The 17,377-nt window shown below is 48.6% G+C and overlaps 1 protein-coding gene across 8 annotated transcripts in view; it reads left to right on the plus strand.

Moving 5' to 3' along the window:
- The first annotated feature begins 491 nt into the window (after positions 1 to 491).
- The window catches only part of TCF7 (transcription factor 7), a 77,610-nt gene continuing 60,724 nt past the window's right edge, over positions 492 to 17,377 (plus strand). The window contains exons 1-3 of one of the 8 annotated variants that reach the window (XM_063348577.1): positions 492 to 966; positions 1,059 to 1,125; positions 1,530 to 1,636. In XM_063348577.1, the coding sequence (XP_063204647.1) occupies positions 766 to 966; positions 1,059 to 1,125; positions 1,530 to 1,636 (375 nt within the window). In that variant the 5' untranslated portion in view covers positions 492 to 765. Of the gene's footprint in view, positions 967 to 1,058; positions 1,126 to 1,526; positions 1,637 to 17,377 lie in introns of all 8 variants that reach the window. The other 7 variants (XM_063348576.1, XM_063348584.1, XM_063348583.1 and 4 more) reach the window with 7 other exon arrangements.

A 17,377-nucleotide genomic window follows, 5' to 3' on the forward strand; every position in this document is an offset into this window, starting at 1 on the left:
ACACCGGGGATGGGGGGGGTCACCCCTCTATAGCGCGGCGGCGGGGCTAGCGGTCCCTTTAAGGCAAGCACTGCGCGTCGGAGCGTGTGTGCGGTGTGTGCATGTGTGTCTATGTGTTTGTGTGTGTGTGTGTGTATGTGTGTGTGTGTGTGCGCCCGCCCCCGGCCCCTCCCCGGAGCTGCCAATCACCCGGCGGCCGCTTTGATGTCGGCAGCCCTTGGCCGCCGCGCCGCCGCGATCGCACACAGGCACCGGGCGCTCCGTGCCTTTGGCTGCCGCCGGCGCCCGCTGCTCCCAGCGAAACTTCCCGGGGCTCGGGGCTTGCGGGGGGGCGGGGCACGGGGGGCGGGGGGGGTGGGCTGTGGAGCCCCGGCATCCCGCGACGCCTGCCCGCAGCCTGCCGAGCCCCCCGCCAGCCGCCGGGGGAAGGGAGGGAGGGGGGGGAAAGGAAAAGATTTAAGAAGGGGGGAAAAAAAAAATTATAATTTTTTTTTTTAAATAAGGGAATTTGAAAAGGGGAAGCAAAGTTGACGGCAAAAAGAAAAAGTTTAAAAGTTAAAAAGGAAAGAGGAGAAAAAACTTTAAAAAGAAAAATTTCAGGAGGGAGTAAATTTGTTGGTTTTTTTCAAGAGGGAAAAAAAAATTTGAGCCAGGAAAAAAAAAAAAAAAAAGGATAATAATTGCGAAGGGCTTGATCCGGGCGGCGGAGAACAATACTCGCCGGGAAAGTTGCTGCGCGGCTCGGGAGGGAGCGGCGGGAGGAAAATGCCGCAGCTGGGCAGCGGCGGCGGGGACGACCTGGGGGCCACCGACGAGATGCTGGCCTTCAAGGACGAGGGCGAGCAGGAGGAGAAGATCCCGGAGAACGCCTTCACTGAGCGGGACCTGGCCGACCTCAAGTCCTCGCTGGTGAACGAGTCGGAGGGCAGCGGGAGCCCGGCCGCCGCCGCCGCCGCCGACCCCGAGGTGAGCCGGGGCCCCCCCCGCCGCCCCCGCCCGACCCCGCGCCCCCCGCCCCGCCACCCCCCGTTCTGCCTCTCTCTCTCCTCCCCATGCAGGCCATCAGGCGTGTGCAGGATCCGCAGAGGGTTTATCAGGACAAGCTCCCGGACCACATGGATGATGGTTAGTCCGCAGCGACCCCCCGCCTCTCTGTGTTTGTGTGTGTGTCCCCATCCCCGGTCTCCCCGCTTGCCTCCCCCGGCTCGCCCCGTCCAGCCAAGCGCTCGCCATCCCTGGGGTGGGTGAGCCCCCTGGTCCTTGAGCCCGCCACCCTGTAACCCCCGGGAGTAAGGGATGCCAGCTTGGCCACCACAGCCCTCCCCAGGAAAGCCGCTCCTGACAGCAGCGAGGCTTCCCAGTACACCTCCTGTGGGACCCCGCAGGCCCAGGGGACCCCGGCAACCCCCCAACACCCTCCCCAAGGAGTACGGGACAAAAAGACTCTCAAAATGCGCTGCGACCCCCTGAAAGGCAGAGGAATTGCCTGTCGTAAGGCGAATCTTGATGGGGAACTTTGATTTTAGCAGGTATGAAGCATCAGGATCCAGGGATGTATAAAGGATCTGCGTATTCTGGCTACCCCTTCCTCATGCTGTCAGACCCGTATCTGCCCAATGGATCCATGTCACCTCTGGTGAGTTCATCCTCTCCTTACGGAGAAGTTTCGTGGCCTCTCTCACTGCTGAAGTCTGTTGCAGGTGTCGCGCAGGCACCTACACGTGCTTTTTTTTTCCTGACAAATTACATCCTCGTTTCTAAAATGGTTGTTCTGCCCAAGCCGAAGGCAGAAGGAGTGGGAAGGGGGAAAGATGCTCAGCAGCAAGCGCCTGCTTGGCTCCGAATTTGCTGGAGGAGCTTCTTTCCCAACCTCCCCATCCTCTAGGTTCGCCTTTCCTCTTCCAGCAATCAAAGGCTAATATCTCATGTAAGAATGGCCCTTCCTTTCTCTGGGTCACAGGCTTTGGAGACGAGCGGCTTCGGGTGTTTGTGTTCGGGGATATGTCCCACAGCTTAACTTGAGTTTGACATTATCTGCTTGTAAAATGGCCAGGTTTGGGCCTGCCTTCGGTAGGGCTCTGTTGTGGATGGTGGCCCAGAAAGTGTATTTTATGTTTTTAAAATGGCAATAGAGGTTTTTAGGAAAAGGTTTTCATGCTGCTGGAGGACTATTCCCATCTTCTTCCTTTAAAGTTTTTCCCTCTCAGGTCAAATCATCTTTAGTAATTCCGTTTATTCTAATGTTTGTAAATTTTGCCATCTGATTAATTAAACTAAAGGCTTCTCTACAAAAGCTGTCTTTTCCCATCACCATCTCTGTCAGAACTTCAGAAAATAATGTCACAGCGTTGCGATGGATAATCAGTGCTCCTGTCGCTCCTGAGGAGCCGGCATTGCTGCATTCATGTCAGGGGTTATTCTGCGTTTACAGTTGGTAAATGAGAACAGAACATCCTTTGGTTTATTTCAGCTTTAGTTTTAAACCTGTAAAGGGACAAGGTTTGAAAGAATACATAACATGCTCCTTAATTTCACCCCTTTGTCACTAGAGGGGCAGGTTGTTAAACTGGCGTTATGAAAAATTGATGGATTGCAGGGTATGAAACTCCAGTTAAAGTGTGATAAAATACTATTAACTGGAATCACTGCGTGTCCTCCAACCCGATGCCGCTGGCCTGTGCGGCAGGAGGAGACGGGTCGCCGTCCCCTCTTCATGCCCCAGCACAGCCCTTCTCGGTCACACTGGGAGATGATTTTTCCCTACTACAGGCTACTGTAACCTTGCTGAAGTTGCTGTGCAGGTATTTAGGATCCGTCCCTAAATTTTGAAGTCTTCCTTCAGTTTACAGCAAGAAAAGCTGTGTTTGCAAGGCAGGGCCAACGTGCATTTGTTGTAATTGAATAAGCATTCCTTCTGTTGCTTCCCACCTTGTGTCGCTTCCTCCAGGTCCCAGGTATCCCCCTCGCCCCTCTAAAATATCAAGTTGCTCTCTTCTTGATACATTTTAAATGATGATACTAAATATATCTTACTTAAATGCATTTAGTTTGCTCCCTGGTATAGAATCTGGCCAAATTCAGAGTTATGTTAGCCCAGCACCTATGTGCTGTAGTAGACTACTTCTTTTAATCTTAAACCCTTAGTAGATGGGCAACAAAGTGCGATAGCCTATTTATTAGCAATTAAGCTAAAAAGTAGATTGTGGTTTGTGAATCGCCTTTCCCCTTGATAATGCAGTGAAAACCCCAGAGGTTACTGTCGGAGCAGCAGACAGGAGTAAGTAAGAGTGTGCAGAACTCGAAGGGGAGAAAACTGAGTCGCAGAGAGGGAACCATCCCGTCCCCTCGAGAGCCACAGAAATCACCCGCTGCCCTGGCCCCTTTACTTAGGCCTGGTCGCGTCCTGCGGCGTTTTGTGTGGTGTGATTTAAAAAGCTGATTTGGTGTTTTCAGCTAAAAATCTGTTACCGAACAGGCGGGGAAGATTTCTTCCTCAGATCAAGGCTGGTCTTTTGGTTTTTCGACTTGGTACAATAGCTATTCCGATATATCTTTCTGGGCAGTTCTGTCTTGTATTTATATTGACTGTGCAAAGGTTATCATAGTAAATTATGTATTGCTCTCATATAGACTTATTGCTGCTGTGTATATTGCATGAAGCGCGGGCTATAATCTGGTGTCTGCTTCCAATAATTGAGGAGGTCAGATCTGTGACCGAAGATTGCAGATACTTAACCATCCATAAAAGTGTGTTTAATTAACACTTTAGCGCAAGTAGAGTCGGGGAGGAGGGTTGTGTGAGTGAATGGGATTACGTATCGCAGTCATGCGGGCATTTGGTAGTGGAGATTATATTTTGGTTAATGGGGCTTCCTGGAAATGGTTGTTTGCAGCTAGGATTAATTTCAGAATCTTCAAAAAATAAAAATGAAAACATTTAACCCAGGAGGACTTTGGCAAACTGGCCGGGCTTTACATTTCACTGATTGAAAAGTATAATACAGGTCCCTGAAAGACGCAGGGCGGCCGGCGCTGAGGCTGCGGGTTGAACCCCCGCCCTGCGACGCACCATAAAACCACATTTTTTTTTTTCTGCGGGCTCCCTTCGAACCCCAGCAGGGTGCTGCGAGCGGCGCCGGAGCCAGCCCGGAGTGTCCGCCTGGGTGGGTGTGTCGCTACCGGCATTACCGACCTGCTGTTTTCCTTTTTTTTCTCTCTTATTTTTCTCAGCAGCATCACTTCTGCTTTGTTTCCCTCAAGGTGGTTGGAGCCCGCTAACTGTTACGCTGCTCACCCCAGCATCCTGCCCGCATCTCCCCAGCCAAAATTGGCCCTTTTTACCAAAACACACCCACTTGTGTTATTTACATGCTCTGGTGTCGCTCCTGAGTGATGCATGGAACGTGTCCGGGTACCTGACATCAGCAGCGACACCCAGCCCAGATGCTGTCCCAGCGAGGTGGCAAGAGCCACCCTGCAGCCCTTGCCTGAGTGGGCCACCTTTGTTGTAGGTGGTAAAGGCCAGTTTGGGGCAGTTGAGCTGGAATGACGCTGGTTTGAGCACGCACAAGTAGCCTGGACTGGCAGGAGAGTTATCAAAGAGAGAAAGGAGGACCAGGGGGTAACCAGGGTGTGCAGGTGAAGGGGCTCCTGGAGCTGGGGACAAGGCTGAGCCTGGGTGTCCTCTGGTTTGGGAGCGTGCTGTGAACCCCCCTCAGCTGGCCGGGATGGGGAGGGCACCTTCCGGGTCAAGCGTGTTAAGAGCATCTCAGCGCAGGCTCCGTAGATTCCAAAATCTCAGAATTTTGCAAGGCACCAGGAGAACCATTTCTCGCCCGGTGTCGCATCCATAGTGGTACATGACTCTGCCAACTCTTGCCAAGTCCAGCTTTTCCTAGACTGCGATATATAGGATTTGCCGGTTAAAAATCTGCAAGAAACTTCCAAAGAATATTAGCAAGTTGAGGAACTGTATTTCTAAACGAAATATAAAATCATAAAACTATATCCTTTTTTAAATAGTACAAATGACTTTAAATCAAATTAAGGTACATCCTTAGTAAGAACATCAGCCTTTTAGGTGGTTACAAACATTAGAGGTCAGACATGGTCAAACATGTTAACACTTTGATCAGATTAAAATATTTTTCTTGCTACAGTTGTATAATTGAGTTTAGACCCGAGGGGGTTTTCTGAACATTGTTATATCTTGTACTATGTGGTAGTTAAATGGTAGAAGGAGCGCTTATAAGTTCCTTTACGTTCCTTTTGTAAATAGGTTTATAAAATAGGGGAATGAGCCGTGCTGTCCCGTATGTAGGGCACAAGCTCTCCCCGCTCTGGTCGGTGGGAGAGCTCTCAGGGGGGCACCTCTGTTGGGTGTAGTGAGCATGTGAGGTGTGTGAAGGCAGAAGTAAAATGTCTTATTTATAAAGCTGGACTTTCTCTGTGTGAGAAACAGAGGTCCAAGGGCCTCTATTTCTTCAGAAAACAGACGCTACCTAATTTTCTTAATTATTAAGTTGTCTAACCAGAGCTCATGGAGGAGCAGAGGGATGGTGGGACCTTCCTGAGCTCTGCACATCTACAGTCCCCAAAAGAGATGGCAGGACTGGGAAATCATGCTGATGTTGAGAGCCAGCTCTCTGTGGTCCGCCGGGCGCCTGGAGCTCGGTTCCCTTGCAGTGGGTTTGAAATGTCCCCTTGGGCAGGGCAAGATGAAAGTGCAGTTACTGCTGGCCTGGGGCCACAAGTCCCAAACCTCTATCATGAGGTCAAAAAAGTCCTGCTGGCCTTGGCCGGACAGAAGCTCAGGGAGCATCAGCTGGGCCCTGGGATGCGGATACTCCTGCTGCAGCCCCTTCCCCCAGGGCTGCTCCATCCCTCAGTGGGGGGCGACTCTTGCCCCCCCAGCAGTTGGCGGAAGGAAATCTGCAGCTCAGCTGCTGTTGTGGAGAAGCCTTTCTGTCCTAGCTTGCGCTGTCGGGGCAATAGTTTAGTATTGCTTTTTACTGTGTCGAGTTCTGAGCCTCTTAAAACCAGTGGGAAAACTCCCCGGAGTCGCCTTGTGATGGGGATCTGTCGCCGCTGCATCCCTCGCCAGATGTTGTGCGCAGGGAGGGAGGGCAGCTGCAAACACCCACCAGCTCCGCGCGTTCCCGGCAGCGCCTGCTGCTGCGGGAGGGAAACATCACCAACAGCATCCCAGCCAGGTTCCCTGGCAGCAGGGCTTGTGCCACAGGACCTCACCGGGACGCTGCTCTGTCCCCGTAAATTGCTATATTCCTGGCAGAAAGCGCTAGGAGTGCGGTGGCTGCTGATGGGCGTCCTGGCAGACAGACACGAGTAATTTGTTCCCTCCTGACCGGAGCGAATCCACTTCTTCCGGCTCTTCTACCTGGCTTGAAAGGGGATAATGGTGAAAATAATTTTTTTTTATATGAAAGCATAATGTCGGATAGGTGGATGTACCAAGGCACAGGGCTTCCGAGGTCATTTATTGCATGTCTGATTCAGCCTTGGTTCCCCCCAAGGAAAATTCTTGTGTTAATTTCTGAGTTCATATCACACCCTCAATTTTGAAGCAGAACTTCCCTTTGAAATAAATTAGAGAGTTCTGCTTAAGAAGCAGTGACATGATACAGCACTGCCTGTGTGTGGTCTAATACAACCTTATTTTTAAAATTGTTTGGAACGAAAAAAAGAGAAAGAAAAATGTCACAGGGAAACAAAAGCAAGCTTTATGTAAATCCGTGCATGTGAATAAGCACGCACGTGATTCAGACGGTTCAACAATATCTGCTCTCCCACTGGGATTCCTTCGCAGGCTACCCTGGAACTGGCTTCCCAGGCATGGGATGCTTTGTCGGTGGGGAGTTGCTATGAGATCACGTATGGTAAAGGCACCGCTCCTGCAAGCTTCCAACTGTTGCTGTTTGTGAAATGTTAGTAGCTCAACTGGTTGAGAATTGGGAGAGAAAAGCGAAAACCTAACATCAGCCCGAGCTCCCAGAGCTCATCCATGTTAATGATTAATACTTTTGAAATTTTAACTGTGAAGAACAAAGTGATTTGGGGGTTAGCGGCGCACGACGTGTCCAAGATGAAAGAACAGAGCTGGTCTGGCATCCAAAGCTTTAACTGAGAGAAGGGGGGAGCGGTGGGAGGGCAGCGAGGAGCTCTGCGGCTTATGGTCCCTCTCCTGCCATAAGTCTACAGGCACCATTAAATTCCTGCGTTTGGGTGGAAACTCTGACAAATCTGTACAGTCGGGTGTACTGGCTTTTGCTTTTCCGAGGTACCTGCTCGAGTAACCACGCATGTGCTCCTGTGACTAAACAGACACGGCCAACTCCCTAGGGATGACTCTCTTGACTGCTCTCATAGATCATCTGTGAGGGGCCAGATCCTAATCGCAGGCTGAATCCCTCTCTATCTCTAGCGTGATCTGCAAGTGAAGCAGGTTTTGAGGATACGGGTGGTGTGAGCTGCACACCTGAGATTGCAATCTGGTCCGGACTGTGTGTGTCTGGGTGTACATGACACGATGGTTATTGGTAGAGCACAGTCAAGAGCTGAGAAATATCAACAGTTTTGAGGAAACATCTACAGCTTGCCATTAATTTCACACCCGCAGTTCTTTGATGGCCCTTTGGCCATGAGTGATTCAGCAAGACTGAATTTAGTCTTCGTTTCATACAGGTTGGCCTTTGAGCCCCCTCGCTAGTTCACCGTAGAGAAGGTGAAGGAAGGACCTGTGCATCTGTGAGCATCGTGTGTGCTCATGGGGAGGCTGTGCCGGACAGGATGGGTTTGGGTGAACAGCCATCGCGCACATGCTGCCATTCAGTTACTAAAATCTCCTGCACCATATGCGAGTCACAAATTTCCCAAGAAATCCTCAAGGATTGTCTTCTCCCATCTGTTGCATTGATTTGAAGAGGGACTTGATGGCAGACATCCCCAGCACTGTCCTCTTGGAGAGAGCACTGCCGCCGTGGGGGCTTCTCTCCATCCCACCCCTGCGAGGCTTTGGGCTGTCTGCAGCCATCATGTAACGCCTCTCCTTTCCTTTGCTGCTCATGTCCTCAGGTTCCCAGGCCTCTGCCGCTCCAGCTCACCCCTCTTGGTGCCAGGAGATGGCTTACATCAGCATCTTTCCCAGCCTGATGTATATATGCTCTTACCTCATCATTTACCAATGGTGGGTGGAGGGCACGGAAATCGGAGAGTAGGTACAAGTTGGTTCCTGAGCTATTTGCAGAGCCACTGCGTCGGGGAAAACTTCTCAGCCTGACCAAATCCCAGCTTGATACCAAACTGGGACATGTGAGTCCCCCCCACAGGCTCCTTCATGTGCCTCTCTTTAAAAAATCTCTCTTTAAAAAATAGGCTATAACATGATACTTGCTCATTAATCTCTGTGTCTGGAGGAGGAAACAAAGGTTTGGTAGGACGACGGGTGACTCAAAGGGTTGGTAACAGGATACGGAGCTGGTCATCTCCTAGTTTCCAGTTTTAATCCAACTGAATCAGTAAAGACCGATGGCCTGTTTTGTCTGCTGGCTTGTATGTCGGTCTGTCTGGGAGGGCACAGCCCCCTCCAGACCCCGGGCAGGGCCAGCGTCTCATGGCGTGAATGATGAGGTGTCCTGGGAACCTGCAACGTCTGTACCAGGCCCTCTGCGAGTGTCAGCCCAGGTCTCGGTTCTCCCCGTGGGGCTGCAGGTTCAGCACATGCTGCTGGCTCACAAACCCACCTACTTCATTTCTTAAAAGAAGCGATTGCAACATCACGTGCCTCCCAGTCTTGATTATGGCAGGATCTTTTTCTTGGTACCCTCCCAATGACCTTGGACAAAGAGCTCTCACCTTCACCTTCTTACGGAGCCATCGTGTCACTGTTCTGTCCTGTGGCCCTTTCTCTGATTTTTGCCTTTGGGTCTTTGATTTATGACCATTCCCAAAGTTATGCAGGACTATTCCACCACAGCTGCCTCTGTGAGGTGGTTTCACGGAGCCAGTGGGACATTTGGTCAATCCTGAGCATGAGGAGGGTTAGCAGAAGTAGCGGTACCCATCCCGAGCATCCCCCTGGCTGGAGGCGCTGGGCGAGAGGTCACCAAAGTGGCTTTAAACCACAGCTCCTCTCCCGTCCGCTGCTTCTGTGCTAAACACAGCTCAGCTGCAACGAGAAGAATCTGGTTCATTGTGTTTCACGGGGTCCCAAAATTAGTATTTTGTTAAAGAACACAATAAACTCAACAATGCTGTGGTAAGTTTTCGAAACCAAAGTAAAGCTGGATACTAGAATCTAGAGCACTTTTCCCCTCCGGTTATAACAACTTTACATTTGATTAAATGATAGGCAAAAAAAGTCTCAACAGTATCTCCTTTGTTCCATTGAGAATCTGGAACTATAATATCTGCCTTGAAGAGCTATGCAGTAATCATGGACTGACCAAAAAAAAAGCCTTTTTTTTTGTTTTTTTGGGGTTTTTTTAAGTGATTCAACTTGTACGCGGTATGTTGAATTTGTTTTCTGCTGTGGTTTGCTCTGAGGAATAGCACACGCGAGCGTAAACAGAGGTTCTCCTCTGATGGGACTCAGACAAAAGCAAAATGTGAAAGCCCAGGATTGTAAAGTATGTTTGACTCAGCACGAGGGGGATGCAATTATAAACACGCTTGTTGAAGAAGTGCTGGGGAGATTCTCTTCCCAGCAAAATGCTCAGAAAGGGTCAGAAATGTGGGATTTTTATTCCAACGCTGAGGAGACGGCAGTGCAGAGATTGCTTTTGTCTTTAGGAAATAAAGCATCGTAAGATCTACCACATGAAAATGGGTTTTTCTTAGCACAGAGAGGCTGATGAGTCGGTTCTTGTTACGTGCCGCTGCCCTGGAATTAGTGGTGCAGGAGTGGAGATAGCGAGGAGGAGTCATCGTCTTCTACAAACCTGGCTTTGTATGACTTTGCCCTAAAAGAAGAAAAGACGACTCTACCGGGGGAGACCGTGCACAACCCCTGACGCCAGCATAGCCCGGCTCGGAAGTTGGCCTTTGAGCTTTGGCTTCCTGCCATGGCGTGTGCCCGCTGTGGCATTGCCAGCTTTGACATCCCACCGTCCAAAGGGACATAAGGATTCACAAACCGAAGTGACGTTTTGCGGGATCACATCATGCCATGCTGCGTGTTCCTTTGGGACAGCCAGTGCTGTCACATAGGGCAAATTAAAATATGCAGATGAGCCCTAAATCCGAAACAGAAGCAACAATATAAAATAAGAAATAAAATTTAAAAAAAAAAAACCAAAACAACCCACCCAAACCTTTTTGTTTAACTTTCTCTGATACAAAGCAATTTCTCCCGGACTGTACACCATATGAAACACATTATAAATGCTCTTGTAAAATCCACATCATTATACCACATGAAAGGCTGGGTCCTAAAAATAGCCATTCAGAGAGGATGCAGGCTAGTAGCAATTTCGGTGATCGTGAAATAGTTGTGTTGACATCTCTATGCATGCACACCCACAGAAAGCTTTGACTTTTGAATATTCTTAGCAACATTTGTTGCTTTATGGAATTTTCCACGTTCTGGTCCTACGAATAGTCTCTTAACCCGGGGTCTTCCTTTCTCCTCTTATCCCTGGGGGGATAAGATGAGATGATTGGGGTTTTCAAACCCCAATTTTATTGAGAAAATGGCTAATTTTTTTATTTTACGTGAAACTTTCTCCTTGCTATCAGTTTGACACTGGTTGTCGGTGTCGGTTGTATTTCCCTTTTTTCCTATCAACAGAAATATTTTCTTTTCCTTTCAGTAGACACACACATCCCTGATATTTGTGGGGTTAACTGTTGAAATATAAACCTAGAGCTTTAGTTGATAATGTGAGGAGCTGCCACAGCTGCCCGGCCTTTGTATCTGCTGTAATATTCAAAGGCAAGTTAAATGAAATCTGCAGTAATTACCCAGTAATGTATCCACAACAAAAATGTGCTTCCTCGTCCCAGCGATCAGAACGTTTTGTTTGGAAATATGAAAGGATGCAGCCTCCTGGCTGGAGTGTGTTTGCAGCAAAGCCCTGGCTGGGATGAAGTGCCGTAGCTCTGGGACACACAACACGGTCCTGCCAACTGATACCGCCTCCGATCTTTTTGAAGAGCTCATCAGATTTGATTTTATTGCTGTTGTGTTTTGGTTTTAGCTTGTTATTTGTTTGAAAGCATTACTATAGGGATCATTTTCTGCAACAGCTTTTGAATCTCCAGTGCTGATCTCTTGTTTGCGTTTTTCTTTTACAAGGAGAGATGGGGATGTGGAGACATACACCTCCAGACACCGGGCTGTCTGAAGGTTGTGGTTTAAGCCCATCTAGGATTTTAAGTGTGTGGCCCCTCTAAAGCCAGTTGGAAACAGTCTGTTTCCTCAAAAGAAGTTCACTTTTGGAATTGGAGCAAAATCTTTGGAGATAGCAAATGAAATAAGAGGGTGTTGAAGAAAATGACATTGCTTCTTAAATAGCTGGCATGAAAATCATTAAGGCTGGTGTTTCATTCAAATCAGATGTAGCTGTGGTTGTCATGGGGCAGGACACAAACTCTTCCAGCGATGCAACCCAGGGCGATTCACTGCCGGAGCTCCAGTCGTTCTCCAGCTGGTTTTAACTGAAAGAGCAGCTCTTGTCCCTTGTCCAGCTTTGGAGTCCTTTGCCAATGAAACGGGCTCTCAGGTTTTCAGATCGATCAGTTGAATTCTTGCAGGCTGTTGGCAACTTTGAAGAATCAAATGCTGTAAAATGACATCACGGAAATGTGTTTGCTGTTGCTAATTTAGCCCCCCCAAAACAGCTGCTCAGGGGGACACGGGAACACCTTGACAAAATGATAATTTTATCTAAACCTCTTAGAGTTTAAATATATTTCCTTGTCCTGGTTTGCACGCTTCTGGCTTGAAGTTAACATCATGTCTAAATCCTTTTGTGTTTTCCATACTTTATTTGATGGCTGAAACCAGGGTTATATCTAGTAATGTAAGTTTTTTACATTCTGGTGAACTCTTGTGCTTTTCCTGCCAGGAGCAGAATTCAGGTAAAAACACTAAATATTTGCTGTCTGGGACTTGTGTCAGCACTCGAACACAAGAGTTGTTGTAGAGAAAATTTAATTTCTTCACGCTAGAGGACAGAAAACTACTTAATGTGTCAGTGCCAGTTGCTGGGTTATTGTCATTTACTGGAAATAGTATATAACTAGGTGCGTACATTTAAACTGTGCAACATGAAATGTTTGCACATTATAATATACTATTTGTACTGGTGTAGTACGTGGATCCGCATATACGTGCATAGTGAGGGATGAGGCAGGCTGCAGTGAATCCCTGAAAGATCATCTCCCGTGTCCAAAAGCATCGCTTTTTGTCCAGATTTTCTTGTAAAACCCAGTGCGGGGGTGGACGTCTGTCTGCGGGGCGGGTGCGTGGCTCTTTGCCCTGGGTGGGAGCTGCCTCTCTCCTGCCTGCGCCCTGTTTGATACGGAGCCGAGCGCTCCCCTTCCCCGAGAGCACCAGGTGCCGTGTCAGACGCGTGTAAATAGCCAAATAAACAGACATTAGTTACACCAGTTGTTTATGTGTTAACACAGGATGTTCTCAAAATCAGGTAAGAAGTGAGGCATGTTACCAAGTTTTATAGCAGAGGAACCGGATAGTCTTGTAACTGCCGTGCCGGGCTGCGGCGGAGGAAGCGCGGTTTTATCCTAGCTCCCAGTCCCCCAGGAGCTTGTTTTTACGTGACTCAGTTTCCCCCAGGAGCGTTTTGAAGCTTTATCGTTTCATGTGTAAGCGATGTCTGCAGAGCACTGCAGGGAAAGCCACCTCGATACTGCAAAAAACCCATAAAATCCAACAGGGGCTGCTGCAAGAGGGGATGTTTCAGAAACGATCAGAGAAGGACTAGCCAAAAAAAGTAAGCTGTGCTGCTTATTAGACCATTTACTTCAAGATATTAAACAAATTGCAATTTCATAATCTTTTAGCAAGTTGCAGGTGGCCCTAAAACCACAACTCCTTCAAGGCGGTTGGCATCTTTTCTTGCTTTAAAAACAAATCGCTTTTTCAGCCTAAATGGTAATTTCATAGCGTGGCGTTAGTAGGATGGGAACGATGCCTGGATGGTCCAGCTTGTTGTCTCAAACACACATGCCGTACAAATCCGTGCTATTAAACTGAGGACAAAATGTCATTTCTTATTTACCCGCTTGTAATACGTTGATGAGAACAACCTCCAGGATTGCACGGCGTAGTTTTTCGACACACGTACCAAACCCCTGGATGCATAATTCAAATTCCTTGTCATGAAGAATGAGTCTATTTATCTTGGAACCTTTTTTACTTAAACAGTAATCTCTAGGAAATCATTTGTTAACAGTAGTTAGCTGCCAGTTTGTCAGTTAATGGCTTGAGGCAAAGTCAGAAGTGAGTGAAATCTTTTCCAAGGAGATGCTGCTGTCGCATGTGGTGCAGAAAGGTTTATAACAGCAAGCATTAGAGGAGACGGTCAGATAAGTTCAGTCCAACTCTTAGAAACATGAGGAAACTCAGCACAGTGGGGCAGAGACGGCCGTTTTGCTAGTGCATCCATTTGTGAAATATTAAAGCCATCAGTTGTGCGCATGTCAACTTCTAAGCCTAAGTTTTCCTTACTGGAGGCTCCAGGTGTGAGCCTGTGGAGGCCAAAACCACATGCGTTCACGGTGGCTGGGGCTCTGCCTTGCATCCTGGGCATCTCTGCACTCCAGGTATCTGCACCCCGGGCATCTCTGCATCCAGGGCACCCCGGGTATCTCTGTGTCCTAGGCATCTCTGCACCCTGGGCATCTCTGCATCCCGGTCATGCCAGGCATCTCTGCTCTCTGGCCATCTCTGCACCCTGGCTATCTCCGCATCCCAGGTATCTCTGCATCCCTGCATCCCAGGCATCTCTGCATCCCAGGTGCGGGGGCAGCCGGGCGGGAGAGCCGGGGCGCAGCCCCCCCCAGCTCAGCCAAGGTGCCGTGGGATGTCTGCCAGGGCAGCAGAGTCCTCCAGCTCTCAGACGTTATCATTTCTCTATAAAAGTCTAGCAGCAAGTTTCAGTTAGGTAATGAGAGTTATCTGATTTCTCTTTAATCTGAGCAGCATCGCTACAGCACGATAACTTCGAATTGGTGTTTATTTCGCGCTCGGTGCTGCAGGGAGAAAAGTGGCGAGAACGGGTGAAAATTGACTGGAAAAGGAGCTGAGAAAAGTTGTCCTAGCCTACACCAAATGCCTCTTTCTTGCAGCAGGAGCGGGTGAGAAATAACTGCCCCGAGTAGAAGCTCTCCCATGAAGCCGCAAAATCCAGGCGAAGTAAATACCACTTCCCTGCAGCATTATCTCCCACTCTGTGCTGTCTACCCACAGAGGATGGTAGGGTGTAGGAACTGGCAGGGGATTAATGGCAGCCTGGTTCATAAAAAGCTCTGCTGCCAGAAGGACGTGGGACCCAGACAGAAGTAAAGAGGGGCTGGTTCTCTCTGCAGATGCCCCCAAGTGCTATTTGTCTGAGAGCAGATTTTCCCACAGATCTTTGGCCTTCATATTATTTGAAGAACCCCCTCTGCAGCTGCAATCCTTCCCTCCCCCGAGGGAAAAACAGGGTGGTAACTTTGTGAACTGAATGGTGTGGAGGTTTAGGAGTACTGCCATGGGAGGGGAAGATTTGGCTCATTAGCGTGGAACATTGTGTTGCCAGGAACAGAGTTTTGGGGCAGAACTAATAACATGGAAGCAGATGCAGTCAGCTTTTATTAAACTGGTTTGTAGATGACTTTAAATAGGCAACAGTTGTATCTGGGGCTCTCCTTGCAAGAGGCAGTGTGGCAGACCTCAGCAGCCGAGCCTGGCTTAGATGCTGGCTAACAAGTACAGAGAAGCCAGCCGAATCTCTGGATGTAAGGAAACATTTCTCCCAAATGTATTTAACAAAAAAAAAAAAACCAAGAAGAGACTTTGTGGTTCTGTTATATTCTTTAAACTCTTACAGTCCACACAGCTCACTTGGAGCAAGGAAGAGCTGTGGAGTCATAGAGTTTATAGTCTGAAGAACCCAACATTGTATCACCTCCTCTTTGTCATGGTGTGTCATCTCCTCTATGCTGTGGACTCCTGAATTTCACTCAATTAACCCAATAGCTGGATGTACCATTAACTGCTTGCCAGTGCGTTACAGGTAGGGATGGATAAATTCATCTCCAAGCCAAGTTTTGCAGCGCTTCCCCCTTGAACCACCCTTTCCGTAGCACTAATTAACTCCGTAATGCTTATCTGCATCGGTGATGGTTGGATGCCATTTCCTGACACATAGCATTCCACGGCCACCAGTAACGATGGGTTGAACTCGCTCTTACCCAACTTGCCTTACCCAAGTAGACAGGTTGGAGTGACCATCAGCCAAATACAAATTGCCCTTCTCAGCTGGCTACCAGAAAATCAAGAAAGGCCATTGATACCTCTGAAAAGTCACCACAACGACCATCCATCCATCCATCCATCCATGCCTCTGCCAGACCTAGCAATGACTGTTGCTGTGTGTCCTTGTGATGTCCTTCTGGTCCTTCACTACCTTCCTGCAGCCTGGACGAACCGTCCGGCTTTCATGAGGGTGCCAGGAATGATCAGCCTCCCATCAATGCAACTGAGCCCGCAGAACTCTGTAGAGATGCCCATTGGATTTCTGACTTCTCCACAGATGTCCGTAAGTGTCACCTCCTTCCACACCAACTCCAGCCACCATTTCACAGAGCAGAGTCCAGAAAACTCCTTGCTCTCCCCTGCGCATCCGGGAGCATCCTGGCATCCGCACCAGGTCCTCATTGATGTGCTCCTCGCAGCCTCGTCATCCCGGGCTGGCTGAACGAGGCAGGGAGAATCCCATTTGAATGCTGTACTCCAGCCTACCTTTGTTGTGCAATACTTTTTTCTCAGGCAGTTTCTAATCTAGAGATTTTCTGGGATCTGTGCATGGCATGAAGGGAAGTCTCCTCATCACCTCGGGTTCTGTCTTTCAGTACCAAGTGTTTAAGACATAATTCTAGGCGTCCAGGGCTTGCTTTCTCTTTGTGTCTCCTTTGCTGTTGCTTTCATTTACTAACATGTTGAACTTCAAAGTCTATTCTTTCTCCTTCCTAATTTTTATGGAAAAAATGGTCTGAACCCTATTTGCATTTCCTCCCTGAGGATACTGGCAATCCTTAATCCTATATATTAAAGAATCTCAGTTTTCCCAGCAGCCTTTTATTCTGGGACTACTCTTCCACTCTGTTTTCTCCTTGAAATTCTCTCCCGTGGTTCAAAATTGCTCTTCACGGTGCCCCTGACCACTGTCACTTTCTGTTATGAGCCATTTGCACAGACGTTTGATCACTTTTAAGTCCTTTTGCCTTCCCACCCTGTCCGTTGCAGGTAATTTGTTGAGGTTTCATGCCCGTGGCCGTAGGTGTGTGTTTACCCTTGGTGGTGGCATCTCAGGGCCATGTGCTCCGCAACCCACCGATCTCCAGGGACCTGCCAGAGTAACTATTGTTAGAGCCAAGAGATAGCAGGGTGAAAGCCATAAAGCCCTAGTTTATTAGGGTAATTTTAATTTTATTAGGGTGATGGGCTCCATATTCTGGTCAAGCCTGCTGGCGTTTACCTGCTTGAGAGGCGATTGCCATCCTCCCCCGACTGCACTGCAGGGTGGCACCAGGGGGACCATGCCTGCTTACCCCTTGTCCCTTTCCCTGCTTTCTGTGGTGATTCCCCCTCTCGGGAGCTGTGGGAAGTAAGTAGGGTGCCGGCTGGGCTGTCCATGCGGATCCAGCGATTTAGATCACGCAAACCCCGGTATTGTCTCCTACAAGTCATTCTCAGCGATGTGCTCGGGTAATTAGCATGTGCATAAACACTTTGTAATCTTGTGATCATGGCTTGCAGATTAGCTCTTTTGCCAGCTTTGCGATTTCTTTGCCAGTTTTAGTTTTAATTGCAAATCCATTACTGCCAGCTCCCTTGCATATTGTAGCAATAGGCAAATTAAAACACTTGGACACAGTTGGGCGGGTTTCAGTTAAGAAATTAATTGTTACTGCCAACCAGTGCTTTTTAATGTGAGGGTGGCATTTGAGCTTGTTTTTGAGGGCATAATCTCTGAGACTTTCTTTTTTCCCTTCTCCTCCCCCCTCCCCAGACTGCGTTGCCCTTGTTGAGCAGCTCCACAGATGGCATGAAGCAAACGCTCGCCTCTTTGATCTCCTAGGCAAGAAATTTGGAAGTCGTTCTGAATTTATGAGAATCCCGTCTGAAATAAAT

The sequence above is a fragment of the Chroicocephalus ridibundus genome, chromosome 11 (assembly GCF_963924245.1).
Source record: "Chroicocephalus ridibundus chromosome 11, bChrRid1.1, whole genome shotgun sequence".
Taxonomy (NCBI): Eukaryota; Metazoa; Chordata; class Aves; order Charadriiformes; family Laridae; genus Chroicocephalus; species Chroicocephalus ridibundus.